Here is a 15619-nt window from a genome sequence, read left to right on the forward strand (position 1 = left end):
ATATATGCCAAACCAAAGCGGGAGCCATTTTTATCTCTAATTCTTCTATACCTGTCTGTTATTTATACTTTCCACCCTGGTTTTCATAAGAAAAAATGACCTGTTGTACTTAAGAATGAACTGATACCACAGGTCAGGATGCAATCAGCAGTGTTGTTATCTATACAGGGATTCTCTTGTGTTACAGGATCTCCACACTAAATATAAACATGAATTCCCTGAATCCACAATCCTAATAAAATGGTAAACGCTGGGAATACTCAGCAGATCGGGCAGCATCCGTGGAGAGAACAGACAAGACGTTTTGGTTGTTCCGAGGAAGCGTTCATACCCGAAACAGCTTGCCTGTTCTCTCCACACACGCTGCCTGACCTGCTGAATATTTCCAACCTTTTTCTGTTCTTGTTTCTAGCATCCACAGTATTTTGCTTTTTGTTCTTATTAAAATGGTGGCAGGCAGTAAATAAATCACATGCTCTGCACAATGTAACACAAAGCATACAGAGGACCACCGTGGTGCAGTGTGGAAGATGCGGGCCTGGCTGGTTAGTTGCTTGTTGAAGATTGAGGGAGAGAAACAAAGGCAATGAGATGAAAATGAGTGACCAAATGAAATGCAGAAATAGCAGAAACAAGGACTGTATGTCTGTACACTAATAATACAGCCAGTCACACTGTACATTTGTTAGTAATGAGGTACGATGAGTTTGGGATGTAAATGGTAGAAGGGAACAAGGGTGTGTAGCATCCATGGTGAAGTCTTAAAAGAAGAATAGTTTGTACAATGCTGATATGTGCATATCTGGTTCAAAGTAAATTGCATGGGAATATGCTGTCAAATTATTTGAAAGCAATATCCTGTTGCAATATTTGAGAAGAACATTTTTATTTTATATGTACAGAAAAGCTGAATTTAAATGAAAGTACAGAATAAGATTAAAAATGTCAGTCACCGAAATTGTGGTTCAACTACTTAAGCTTATGAGAGATGAACTTGGGAATGGAACATTTGAAATTTTTTAAAAAGTGGGCACCCAGTATCAGCATCAGGCATTCTTAAGCATGGCCAGATGCAAAGTAAAAGGTCCCTCTACTATGCCCAAATTGAGAAACCCACCCCTACTGCACCAATGAGCCTTCTAGCCTTTCTTGACAATTTAGTGCCAAATTATGTGCTGTGGCCATATGCTTCCTCGCAACTTGTTTGATTCCCCAAACTCATTTCACACAGTAACCCTTACAGCTAACAGATTGGGGCTACTGTTATCCTATCAACTGGACTGGATTCAACCCATGACCAGGGATGAAAGGTCAACGTGTTAACCCACTATGCCATTCAGTACTGAGTCCTATATTTTCTTAACACTGGTCAAATCTAGTCCCACCTCTAAATAAGAACCAAGAAACCAGACAATTGCAATGAAAATATGAACAATTAAATATTTGTTAATAGAAGTACTGTACTTTTTAATATCCCATTTTGTTATTTACACTTTTTAAAATAAATTAATTTCAGAATTTTTTTAGCAACATCATTCATTTTGCAAGTATTATGTTACTTCAGGACTAACAGAAGATATACATTTTTAGATCAGACACATTTATCTGAAACAAGATACTTTTCATTCATAGTACAATTCACAGTATTTAAAATTTCATCTTTATATTAGCACTTATAAAATACCTATTCTATGAAGCAGCCATTACTCATACATAGTTCAGTATTTATGTTGATTGAATTGCAGAGCTATCTTAATACGAGCACAGAATTCCAAATGTTTCATATTTATACAGATTTGCATCAATATATTAACGTATTTGGTTGCTTCAAAAAGTATTTAACTTTAGCACTGATTTTTGAGTAGATTCTGTTGTTCATTTTGTGACCTTTCCATTATTGTAGTTCTGAGGCACAACAGCCATTTGAACAAAGTGTGTTGATTGTGTTCACTCAAGGATAATAATATATACTAATTTATGGCAGTCTTTAGCTGTGCAGTGATGTCATTCCATGGCAGAAACTTACTAATTATCTTCTGAAAAAAAACAAAGATCAGTCCTTAGCATTGCAATATTAAAAAAAATGTGCAAACATATGATCAATAATTTAATGGAGTGAAATATGATACTTGTTTCGTCTTTCGCACTCACGAAATAAAAGGAGTGGTACACCACTTGTGATGAATTGGTGTTTTTTTTTGTTTCTGTAACTCATCCCACATATCTGGGCTATTTAGTTGGGAAAACATAATGTTTCGGTCTGCAGAGATTAGCATCACTGGCAATCCTCGATTGCCTCATTTCAACAATCAGTTCAAATTTATTAATTATCTCAACTAAAGCACTGCAGCAAAAATATCTTAAGTCTGCAGTCAAGTTGTGTGGAAAAGCAGGCTAATTTGAGGAGCGAGACAGCTTTGAATAAATTTACAAATACACAATTGGGTTGATAAACAGCAAATGGCATTTAATAATGAAAAATACAAGGCATGCTTAAATGGGTGATAAAAATTATTACATATTGAGGTATATTGTTAATTAAGATACAGAAGGAAAAAGATTTGGTTGTATTAGTTGATCAAACAACATGAGAATGAAATTCCTTGAGCCCCAATCCAGTGCTGGAAATGCACTGGGATGGGAATTCCAGTCACCAGCATGATTTAAAAAGTATGCATTATTTACAGCACTTCTTGGGTGTTCACTCCACAATGGGGAGGGCCAGGAAATTTAGGGTGGTATCAATACATTCCACTTTTTTCAAGTTGCTGTCAGTTTTGAACTTGCTGCTTTCCAGAGGAATTATGAAAATGACACTGGACTTGAGCAGGTTTCTGTCAAGTACACCTGTATCATGCAGATGTACTTTCTATGAAGGGAAGGATGCAGATCTAGTGAGATTTCTGGTGGGAGATATCATCCTGTCATTCCCACCTCTTTCAATGATGTCAGAGCAGAGGAGGGAGGAGTCAGTTACAAAAACAAAAACAAAAACGTCCACTCGACACCCCTCTTCCCTTTGGAATCTTTGCAATGGAGAAAGAGTTGGACATCTGGCAGAACTGGCTTCTGACCCAAACTACTGCCCCCCTGCTTGGGGTATACCACTGTCCTGTCCTCCCAGACCCAGGAATGTGTGGGTCTGAGTGTTACCACAATGGTAAGGCTGAAAAAAAATGTTTGGGTGTAGAAGCAGATCCATCAAGTTTAAATCCAGGAAAAGTATTCAAAGGATAATAATAAAAGTTGCTATCTGAGATGTGACGCTCCGCCATTAGCTTCGCAAAAATGGCATCTCGCTGCCTTGCTCACCACTGAACGGCATAAAGTTGTTGTATTTGAGCGGTAGGTACAAACTAAACTCGCCACAGAAAAAAGTTGAAAGACGTCCTCACGTCAAAATCTTAAGGACGTCTGGAAAACCCATACTTCCAGGTTTCCCATCAGGAATTCCCCCCTCCCCTCCGCCCTCTTCCCAGCTCCTTATTAAAATTTACCCCATGGTTTTGGCTGATACTTGAGTGCAGTACTGAGGTAGTGCTGTACTGTCGTAGGTGCCGTCTTTTGGATGAGATGTTAAACCAAAACCCCGTCTGCCCTCTCGGGTGGACATAAAGGATTCCATGGCACCGCTCCAAAAAGAACAGGAGAGTTCTCCCAGTATCCTAACCAATATTTATCCCTGTTGTTGTAATGTGTTTGGGTAGAACTTGTTTTTTGGTGGAATGAATTTTGGGGAAGGAATTGAAATTGGGCAGAAAGGTTTTGGCCAATGTGATTGGCGAAATGAAGAAAAAAAAATACACTTAACCAATTAGGAAAAGAAAATTGACAATGATATACTGACAGTGACATGGGTGACAGAATAGACAGACACAACAAATCCTATGTGTTGTGAAAGGCAGAAAACTGGGATTAAAAAGTTAGAGCTGCCATGGCAAATAGAATGATAGAGCAATCTCGATGGGCTGAATGGCCTACCTTTGCTCCTATGCCTGCTGACGCACTAATGCTCTTCAGTTTTGATGAAATCACTGTATAAACTTCATACAGCAGTCAGACATTTTTGGATGAGAACCTCCGCAATTCTTATACATGCTAACTTTGATAGGATGAAAGCCCTTAGTAATATTTTTACTGAGATGAAATAGCAGCTCTTGAAGCCCATACTCAGGCTGTCACAGTGTATAACAATATTCTTTACATGTGTTTTATTCTGTGAAACTAAATATCTGAAAGGGGAAAAACATTTTGCGTGGTTAAGGAATTAATGTTTTCACTTGCATAATATTTGAAAATCACATTAACTAGCCTTTTTGATATAGGCCTTACATGACACTGGACTACTAAAAGTGCACCAATTTTTGTGAGTTGTAAAAGATCAAGAACCCCCAAGGGTTGCAAGCAAACCTGTGTTATAAGAGTTTCTCAGGAGTGAGCACATGATTGGAATTCATCACCATCCTAAAATATTTTGTTTATTTCACTAGTGTAAATAATCATTCAAATCTTTAGAAACTGCAGCTTTCAGTCTAGATGGCTGTATGGGAGCTGCCCCTCATTGGACAATAATTCATAGGTGTGGGTAATTTTTATTTTCATTTCTTTGTACGTCTTTACACCAATGAGTACAAACATTGCTCACTCCAGTGAGATCAAGAAAAATAGACACTGAATGCAACAAAAACAGTACAGCAGGGTCACAGAGGTTAACACTGTCGTATTTTCAGAGCAACAACAACTTTTCACCACCTTTTATACTGACTATTGTTGAAAAATTCCCCATTTTCTGTGTTACATTCCATCACTCCCCTTCAATGATTTTTTTTAAACTACACATATGTATTCAACCTTCATTCATACATTTTAATACACTGCTTGCACTCTGAATCCAAGTGTCTCAGACTATACTAATGCAAGACACTTGAAAGGGGAATATTCCCATCATTCCCTCTAACCAAAGTCATGAAATTCCAATTTTTGAAAATCCAATATTGGCATCTCTGCTACAGAGCTGTTAACAATGAAGCAACTACTGAATTGCAGTTAATGTTACCATGTTAGATGCCAGCCCACTACTCTTGTACAAGCTGGGGTAGAATTGTTTCTACGGCAGTCAGCTCCAGAGAAAATGATTCTTGATGCAAAACTATTTCTGTTTCATAGGTAGAAGTCCAACATTCTGAACCACTTCCCATTCACTATTAGACAGAATACTTGACGCAAGTCTAGTATTAAACTACAAAACCATGAGCCAAGCATAAAATGTTGCCTAATTTTTTTTTTGTTTCGAGTTCAGCACAGTAACTGTAGTCAATATATTGGCAAGTTTCACCTGAAGACAGCAGCCCATTGCAGAAGTTTAATCATATCTGTGTATAATATATGTTTTTGTTCAAAATGTTGTGTTGCTATGATGCCATGTTTATCATGATTATACACTAAAGTAGACAATGATGTAATGATGCAATCATGTCATTCATAGTGTCTGGTGCTACAATTTTTAATTGTAGTTTAAATAAAAAGCTAAGGTAAAAATTCAAAAAACATATTTCAAACGTTTGTGCCATAGCGAACGCAGCTTCAGCAGTGTGGCCCAACACAACTCTAGAAATCTTGATTCATCTATAGTCCCGATTCTAGTAAATATTTCTGATCAAATACATATTCATTTACATTCAATTGCACGTTGATATTTTAAACCAACAAATCTCTACATCGAAACTCACCACCAGGGCCTCCAAAGGTTTGCTAGTTACCAATTTAAATTTTATTGGTTAATAAACACAGTTGCTGCAAACATTAAATTAGATAAATATTTCCAGTCTGTTCCCTTTGCTGAAAATCAGGTAAAGTGTCTACATTGAGAAACTGGATGGTTTGTGTCTTTACTTCCTTAAAAGGTTAGTGACTTGCAAATTTATCCATTGAACTTTGCAGCTATAAAAGTCTATGTGCGCTATGTAATTTCTTTGGACTCTTGGGGGTAAATTTTAACCTGGAGCCGGGGAGACTGGGGGTGGGGGGAATTCCTGATGGAAAACCCAGACGTCCTTACAATTTTGACGTATGGACGCCTTTTATTTTTTTTGTCGGTTTCCCGCCCGACAGGCCAGCCAGATTGACAGGCTGGCCGTCAGTCAGACAAGAGAAGAACCAGGGAGTGGATATGAGCAGGTAAGTCTTAGATTGGGGGTGGGGAGGTTGTCGGAGGTCATCAGAGGTCGGGAGTCATTGGGGGGATTGGGGGTCGGTCATCAGGGTGACGGGGGTCAGTTATCAGCCCCCAGAGTTAAAAATAAAAAAGCTGTAAAAATGGAAGCCTGCAGCCTCCTTGAAAGCTTTCACTGACCGACCCACCTCCTAAGAGCGGGTTGGTCACCCACCCCTCGTCCCGCCTCCGTTAAAACCGCAAGTGGGCGGATTGGAGGTGAGTTGGGGTCGGGTTTTATGTTTTTATAATTTTTTATCTTCCCACCTGCCCCCAACCCATCTGCTCATGGGATTAAAATTTAGGCCCTGATCTCTGAATTTGGTTTAAATAACTCACCTATTTTTAAAATTTTAATTCCCAATTGCCCCCTGCCCCTGACCAAAGGTGTAAAATTTTGCTGGGATTCTCTTCCACGGATACCAGCAGCCTTCTTGTTCCAAGTCACCATTCTTCAAGTTTCAGTCTAGACATCAGTGTCAGCAGGCTATTTGATTGTGTGGTTCACCACAGCCAAGCCTAATCATATCCTCTCCTGAGGTCCACACAAATAAACATTCTAGCATTGGCCACACTGGATATTGAACCTGGGAACTTCTGATCTATATGGCTTATAACAGGGATGGACAACCAGCATTTTGTGAGTTGCACGGTACTCTTCAGTAGCTGAAGTGCAGCACTTCGAAGGTCGCTACATAAGACAGAGGCACCAAAAACAATGGTGGCCAGGGGTTGAGTGCTATTTATTTGCTGTTTAGTTTTATATAGTTTGTTTTTCTGAGGTGCAAATGTGAATGTGAGGCAGTAGATCAGAGTGCGCTGGCACCCCGCCTCACCAGGGTATTTTGTTGGATGGTGCCTGGGTGTCATGGTTTTTCCCTGGTTGGGTTTGGTCAAGAAGCAGGCTTGTACTATCTGCTACAGCAATATTGGGTGCAGTGCTTTCAGGAGTGGCTCATCCTGGAGGCAATGAAAGCATCTGAGGTGTGCAACCCAATGTCTGGGTAAAAGGTACAAATGAAAAATATATACGTTTATACCCTCTAATTATAGTTATTACTAAAATTGGTATTAATTTAATTTTGATGTTGTTACAAATCTTAAAACATTGTTAAGTGGCTATTCAATGGTAGCATTCATCAGAATGATTATGCAGTCAAGCCAGCCTGTCAGGTAAGAAGTGTTAATTGACTTTCATATTAAATGGACATGTATAAATAATATTTGCATTAATATAGTGCCTTATCACATCAGAATGTGTCAGGGTGCTTCACACAGTGCATTACAATTGGGGTTTGATGTCTCGTACTCATTTTACTCAATCCTGATTCAAAAGCTGTAGTTAACAGATTAATCATGTTAAAAAACAATGGTTTAGATTGGTAATACATTGTTATGAATTTTCAGGCATACAGACTGATTACTATGAAAGTGAAACTAACTTCTTGGTGATTTTATAAATCTCAAAATATTAAAAATAGATTACTACCAAAATGAATGCTTGGAAGATTTTTATACACATAAAATATACACAATCTACTACTGATAATTCAAAGTCATTTTTGCACAAAAAATTTTGAAGTATTCAATAATTTGAATTGAACAAAGTGGCAATTTAGTGCTAAAAATTGAATTATCAGATAATATGAATCAAACTACTTTAAATTAAGAGGAGTAGACTGTACTGCAAAATTAATCATGAGCATACTGCTAACTCATTAGATTTAAAGCCTGTGGCTCTTTGTCAGTATGTAATTTATTTTTCTGATTCGTGAACTTTGAAAGATTTGCCAAACCTGGCTTTCTAATACACTGGGCAACACTTTTAACCACTAGGCCATCAGGAGAGCTACTAATGTATTTTAAATAGTGACAGTCTGTCATCAGGTAGCTTTCTATAATTTTTTGACAGTTTGCAAATAACATTGGTAGTTTGTTATTTTAAAAGCATCTCAAAATGTTCTAAAAATAGACAAACTACCCGATGCAGACAACCTACACTCAAGTCTTAATGGAAATAAGTGACTGTAATTAGTGAGGCTTCAACGGACATTTTTCTAAGTTTGTTAGATTTGGGAGATTCCACCATTATTTAAAAAGGGTCAAAAGACATATCAGGAAACTGTACACCAGTAAATTTAATATCTGTTGCAGGGAAAATCTTTGAAATGAATCTGGAGATCAAATGGGTGGACAAAAAGTAAAACTTGTTAAAGGACAGTCAGTGTAGATTCAGGAAAGGGAGGTCGTGAAGAAATCATTTGCATGATGGACAGGGGGAAATGCAGTTCATATACAGTTGGGATTTTAAGAAAGCTTTTGACAAGTTTCCACATTTGCAAATAACGACTAAGTTAAAGAGCAGGTCAGAGGTAAACTATGTAATTTGATAGAAAATTGCCTTAAAACAGGAAACAGGGGGTAGTCCTAGATGCGAAATGGGTTAGTCTTGAGATGTTTGCTTTTTTAATGTATATTAGCGGATCTCCTGTAACATTGTTTACAGTAAGATGGGTGAAATGCTGTTTTATAAGCAGGACCATTATACCACACAATGCAGTATTGTGCTGTAAAGGAACAGCTGTATGTAACCTCGCCTTATCTTTAAGGACAAAGATTTGATTGTTGTAATGTCCTGAGGTTAATTAGAGGATGCAGGGATATCCTGAGTCCTGAGGTTAATTAGAAGTCTGTTGCTACAGACGTTTTTTGGTAGAATGGAAATGACCGGCTTTTTTTTTCTTTTTTTTAAAAATAACATTTTAAAGTGTGATACAGAAATTTTCATGCATGGCAAAGTGCGATGGACATGTCTCAAAACTGTTATATATACTCGCAAATCTCACGGTGGTATTGCTCAGAATGGGTAAGAGTATTCTGTTACAAGGAGTGTGCTGGCATGTCAAAGTGGGAGAAGGTTGCACATCGCCTTCAAAAGAAATTGGAAAGAACTTTGTAAGAAATCTCTTACACAAAGACAGTGAAGTAAGTGATTTCTGATTATTTCTCTACCTGCTAGGAAACAAACAATAACATATTTAGACAAATAAATCTCTGCATATAATGTAGTGTTGCAGCTTTTTACCATTATTATTTTTGTGGATTTTTACAGCAAAGGCCAAAAAATGTATAAAACGCAAGAAAAGATTAAACTAATTTACATCTTTCCTTCTTTACCAAATGTCTGTACTTAGTGTTACCAAAAGGCTCTGCCTAAATGTACATGTCTGCAATCCAAACTTTTATTCAGAACCTCCCTCCAAACCTGAATAATGATATAGTCCTTCCAGAACTTGCCATTGTTTAATATGAATAATTTTTTGAAATCTGAGTTAATAAACAAAAACAAAGGAAATTCAGTTAGTGAAAGCGTTTCGAATACATTACAAAATATAAAAATGGAGGGGCGGTGATGTTAGTGAGGGGTCCATGCAGGGGAAGGGGGTAGCAGATATAATGGGAGCAAGAGGATGGGCAGGAGCAAGAGGAATGAGGTAAGGGGTTATGGGATGGAAAGGGAGCCAGCGAGGGTTGCATGCCACATTTCCCCTATACCCGCCACCAGAAAATATGGCCTGCAGCCGATGGTGGCTCCCTTCCCTGCCACATAATGGCACCCACCACTTCCCATCCAAATCAAAAGGATAAGAAGAAAGAGAGAAGCAAAAAAGACAGATGGGATTTTCCCGATTGGCTGCTATAACTTTGGCAGATCATCAGCGGAAACCCCGTTTAGGCTGCATAAATAGGCTGATGATCCACCGATGTTATGATAACAATGTTTTTAAAACATGCATATAGTGAACTTCACTCGTTTTTTTCCCCCTATTTTGCGTGCAAGCACAGACACCAATAGGCAGTGTATTGTGTTGATAAATGGTAAGATGAAGGGCGAATAGAAAATGATATGACCAATTATATCTTCATTGCTAGTTCTAAGAAAACATCAATAGTGATTTCACTTCTATTCACTATTAGTAGGAACATCAATACAGCTGATTTAGCTGTGTGTCAACACGCATGTGTGCGTGTGCAGATGTGTGTGTCAATGTGTGTGTCAATGTGTGTGGATGTGCGTGTGTATGTGTGTGAGTATGTGCATAGATGTGTGCGTAGATGTGCTTGCACGTGTGTCTGTCTGGAGGGAGGGAGAGAAAAAAGCAGCCCATTTTTGTCCATCGAAACCAAATGTCGCAGTGTTGAAGCACGTGTGCAAAATGTGTCATTAAAAATAAATATACACAGTGGCACTTTTCATCATAACATCCAGCAGAGTAAATTTCTGCATGCACCATGCGATAGCCAACAATGAACACAGAAATGGGTTCAAGGGCTGTATGCATAGCAGACGTATATCAGCCAAGGAAGATCCTCACTTTATGATCAGTGCAGCAGAGACTAGTCAGTAAACTCCCTAGTAATAATGTTGCCTGTGCTAAACTATTAATCATTAACCACACAATTCTATTCATTGGTTGTTCAGTGATTTGGCAGTTTTAGGTACAAGACCAACACAATAAGGTATCACAAAGAAAATCCATTGAATTGGTTAGTGTGTTATCTAGCAGCAAGAAAGAAGAACAAACTAGAATTTATATAGTACCTATCATGTCTCTCAGAAATGTTCCAGAGAACTTCACATACAATGAAGTACTTTGAAGTACATTCACTGTTATTTAGGGGCCTTAGTTTAATACCTTATTTAAATGATGGCACCTCTGCCAATGCGGTACTCCCTCAGTACTGCAATGAAGTGAGACTCTCGAGTATGGGGGCGATTTTAAACCCCAAGAACGGGTGGGTTGGGGGCAGGTGGGAGTTGAAAATAGTTGTTTTTTTGGGTCGTGACCGCAACCCGACTTTATTTCCGGGTTTAACGTCAGCGCGTAAAAGTACAGGCTTCCCATTGGGAATGCAAAGTCCGAAAATTTTGTATGGACACGTTGGGCGACCAATGGCAGCAGTGCAGGGGCGGGGCAGTTAGAGACAGGAGGTCATGTAATGACACCTCCAGGAATATGACCAACCAGAGATGGCAACTCCAATGTAAGCACGTGCAGAACTCTGCTCCCAGCCGTTCATTTTGGAATGTTTTCAGAGCCTGGGCTTCCACTTTCTCAAAACATTAAAAAATTTCTCAGCTTACGTTGTGAAAGTGCCTGGGAGGCCCAAAGGACTCCCTTGTCACAGGGGAGTTATATTCCAAATGCTGTCAAGCTCAAGGGATGTGAGACAGCTTCTCTGAAGTGATCTCATACAGCTGCATTCTAAGGCCAGATTAGGACTGGACTCTGGAATTATATGATCGTTTTCTTGTCGTTGTGAATTGGAACCAATTTTCAGTGATGCATTACTAATAGTACAACAACACTCTATGAGAAGTTGTGCACAAGTTACGGCAAGAAGATCCTTATTTCACTGACATCTCCACTAAGCGACTGGGGAAGAACTCAAAATTCTTACAAAAAAAAAGCACAATGCCACCTATAGCTCATTATATTTATTATGCTTCAGCTACATTCACAATTATTAAGCACTGAAAGGATGCCACAGCATTCACAACTAGCACCAAAGTAAATAATAGACAGACATAAACACAAAACAGATGTAGTTTCACAAAAACTAACATTTGTAACTTTATAGGAGCCAGAATTTGTAGTTGTAATAAGAGCTTTTCAAAACACATGATGGAATGAGGGTGGGGAGTTCATAAATCTCAGCTGCTTAGGCTTAATGTCCAATTCAATAGGCCAAATAAGTATCTGGATGTTCTCCAAAACATATGAGAGAATCCATTCCCACAGCAAAGTAATATTCACTTAACAAACAGTCTCTGAATCCCTATAATTGCTTGGTAATTCAGAGTTTATTGCATTTATTTCCATTTTAGAACCATGTGGGTGTGGCTAAGGCCACAGGCTGGAGTCTGGCAACAACAGCCTGAAGTCCTCATAACACGCACAAGGGAGACTGACAGCTATAAAGTAAACAATCACCCTCCAACTTTACAGTACTGTATCTCAATTATTAAAGAGGACTGGCAGCCAAGTTTTCTTCTGCAAGTTAGGGTTATTTTGGGAAAGACCTCAGGATTTAAATAAAACCATTGTGTAGCACTTATGTCTTTATGCTTTCCCTCCTACGGTTGTGAATTCCCATGGCAAATAATGGAGATTTCAGGCATTTCTGGGTGGGTCCTGCATTTTGTATGAATTGAAACTTCCTAAAGACGTGATGCAATAATGTAATACAGTATGTCGGCATTAAGCGACCTACATGGATAAAATGAATTTAAAGAAGCTGACCTGGAAAAGGAGACCTTCAGGGCACAAACGCTTACCGTCGTTTTTTCAGCTCCTCCTCTTGCGAAGAAAAACATGAACTATCCACTGAGCAACAAAAGGCCACACAACTAGAAACAGCAACGTCCGTCCCGATGGGCCAAACAGCCACCTGGAAGTTCTCTAAAAGACATAACAGAGTTCATTCTCATTCAAAGAACGGGCCAGCTCTGACAATTTCCACACCGGTTGATTTTTCGAAATGATTACAATGATCATAAAATTGCATTCAAGCGAATTTGCAAGTAAGCAGCATAAAATACAATAGAAAGCAGTGGAAAAGAAAACAGTCCCAAACATACACCACCAATTGACTAGAAACTTGGATTAGATAGCTTGCAATTAAGTGGAGTAGACTATCAATTTACCATGATAATTTAGTATAAAATAGAAACAAACCCAGTGATCAAATGACTAGGAAAAAGTACAGTAGATAATGCAACATAAGAGAGAAAATTGAGGCTCTGCCATATAGCTATTTAGACCACTGCTTTGTCGTCACTTGACATTGTGTATGGAGTTTAGATGCCAACTACTAAGCCAGTCATAAAGTTTACACTGCCATCGGGAGCTTGATTGGGATTAACTATTTGCCATGGAAATAAGGTATACAAACTAAATGGAGTTTGTAATGCTAATCTATGACAGTGAAGCTTGAACAGTTATTGGGCATCATTTGAATGCCTTGATCTGAATGCAGTCTTGTAAAACACTACCCATCTTCATCATTTGCAATATACGCTGGAAATTTTGTTTGCCGTTCAATTACATAATCATACTATTTCACACTGTGGTTCTATGCGTAGAAGCTATGTGAGGTAAAGAAGAGTATGGACATGTTACATATCAGCAATTTTTTGAATGTGCTGTAATGCGAGGATCTCATGTAAGAAATACGTCTGTCATCAATAACAGCAAGAAAAAGCTGAAGTAATTTCTCTCTCTCTGCTGTACTTTCTGACATACTGCTGTATCAGCCCCTTGTGCTCTTTTTGGTAATCTAACAACTGAGCGCAGCACAGTTTTAACAGTCAGATTGGTACAAAAGGCATTGCGATAGGCTTCCTGATACCTCAGTGGGTAAATGCACCAAGTGCTGTGGCACTGAGCAGTACAGTACAGGAAAGTTTCCAGATTAAACCCAGGTCAGTGCTGAGTTAGCTAATCTCAACCAGGGTGGCAACAAACTACTGCCTTTTGGGGAGAATAATCAGCCAGAGTTCTTGCTGCTGATCACTGTCCACTAATACCTGATGAAAAGGGCACACGCGTGAGCATCAGGAAATAACAGGATTGGGTTCAACTGTGATGATGCCACTCCATTATTGAATGTCCAGTTGATGATCACTGTCCAGGCTCACACTTATAGAATCATAGAATCATAGAAGTTACAACATGGAAACAGGCCCTTCGGCCCAACATGTCCATGTCGCCCAGTTTATACCACTAAGCTAGTCCCAATTGCCTGCACTTGGCCCATATCCCTCTATACCCATCTTACCCATGTAACTGTCCAAATGCTTTTTAAAAGACAAAATTATACCCGCCTCTACTACTGCCTCTGGCAGCTCGTTCCAGACACTCACCACCCTTTGAGTGAAAAAATTGCCCCTCTGGACCCTTTTGTATCTCTCCCCTCTCACCTTAAATCTATGCCCCCTCGTTATAGACTCCCCTACCTTTGGGAAAAGATTTTGACTATCTACCTTATCTATGCCCCTCATTATTTTATAGACTTCTATAAGATCACCCCTTAACCTCCTACTCTCCAGGGAAAAAAGTCTCAGTCTATCCAACCTCTCCCTATAAGTCAAACCATCAAGTCCCGGTAGCATCCTAGTAAATCTTTTCTGCACTCTTTCTAGTTTAATAATATCCTTTCTATAATAGGGTGACCAGAACTGTACACAGTATTCCAAGTGTGGCCTCACCAATGCCCTGTACAACTTCAACAAGACATCCCAACTCCTGCATTCAATGTTCTGACCAATGAAACCAAGCATGCCGAATGCCTTCTTCACCACCCTATCCACCTGTGACTCCACTTTCAAGGAGCTATGAACCTGTACTCCTAGATCTCTTTGTTCTATAACTCTCCCCAACGCCCTACCATTAACGGAGTAGGTCCTGGCCCGATTCGATCTACCAAAATGCATCACCTCACATTTATCTAAATTAAACTCCATCTGCCATTCATCGGCCCACTGGCCCAATTTATCAAGATCCCGTTGCAATCCTAGATAACCTTCTTCACTGTCCACAATGCCACCAATCTTGGTGTCATCTGCAAACTTACTAACCATGCCTCCTAAATTCTCATCCAAATCATTAATATAAATAACAAATAACAGCAGACCCAGCACCGATCCCTGAGGCACACCGCTGGACACAGGCATCCAGTTTGAAAAACAACCCTCTACAACCACCCTCTGTCTTCTGTCGTCAAGCCAATTTTGTATACAATTGGCTACCTCACCTTGGATCCCATGAGATTTAACCTTATGTAACAACCTACCATGCGGTACCTTGTCAAAGGCTTTGCTGAAGTCCATGTAGACCTCGTCTACTGCACAGCCCTCATCTATCTTCTTGGTTACCCCTTCAAAAAACTCAATCAAATTCGTGAGACATGATTTTCCTCTCACAAAACCATGCTGACTGTTCCTAATTAGTCCCTGCCTCTCCAAATGCCTGTAGATCCTGTCCCTCAGAATACCATCTAACAACTTACCCACTACAGATGTCAGGCTCACCGGTCTGTAGTTCCCAGGCTTTTCCCTGCCGCCCTTCTTAAACAAAGGCACAACATTTGCTACCCTCCAATCTTCAGGCACCTCACCTGTAGCGGTGGATGATTCAAATATCTCTGCTAGGGGACCCGCAATTTCCTCCCTAACCTCCCATAACGTCCTGGGATACATTTCATCAGGTCCCGGAGATTTATCTACCTTGATGCGCGTTAAGACTTCCAGCACCTCCCTCTCTGTAATATGTGCACTCCTCAAGACATCACTATTTATTTCCCCAAGTTCCCTAACATCCATGCCTTTCTCAACCGTAAATACCG

General features: G+C 39.4%; 1 protein-coding gene across 6 annotated transcripts in view; it reads right to left on the reverse strand.

Annotated features, from left to right (window-relative positions):
• Positions 1–1444: 1444 nt before the first annotated feature.
• LOC137299941 (acyl-CoA-binding domain-containing protein 4-like) overlaps positions 1445–15619 on the reverse strand; it is a 71641-nt gene continuing 57466 nt past the window's right edge. For 3 of the 6 annotated variants that reach the window (XM_067968956.1, XM_067968953.1, XM_067968951.1), the window contains exons 12-13: positions 12552–12675; positions 1446–2036 (exon numbers count right to left, since the gene is read on the reverse strand). In XM_067968956.1, the coding sequence (XP_067825057.1) occupies positions 12562–12675 (114 nt within the window). In that variant the 3' untranslated portion in view covers positions 1446–2036; positions 12552–12561. Of the gene's footprint in view, positions 2037–12516; positions 12676–15619 lie in introns of all 6 variants that reach the window. The other 3 variants (XM_067968957.1, XM_067968954.1, XM_067968952.1) reach the window with 2 other exon arrangements.

This window comes from Heptranchias perlo, chromosome 30, assembly GCF_035084215.1.
Source record: "Heptranchias perlo isolate sHepPer1 chromosome 30, sHepPer1.hap1, whole genome shotgun sequence".
Lineage (NCBI taxonomy): Eukaryota > Metazoa > Chordata > Chondrichthyes > Hexanchiformes > Hexanchidae > Heptranchias > Heptranchias perlo.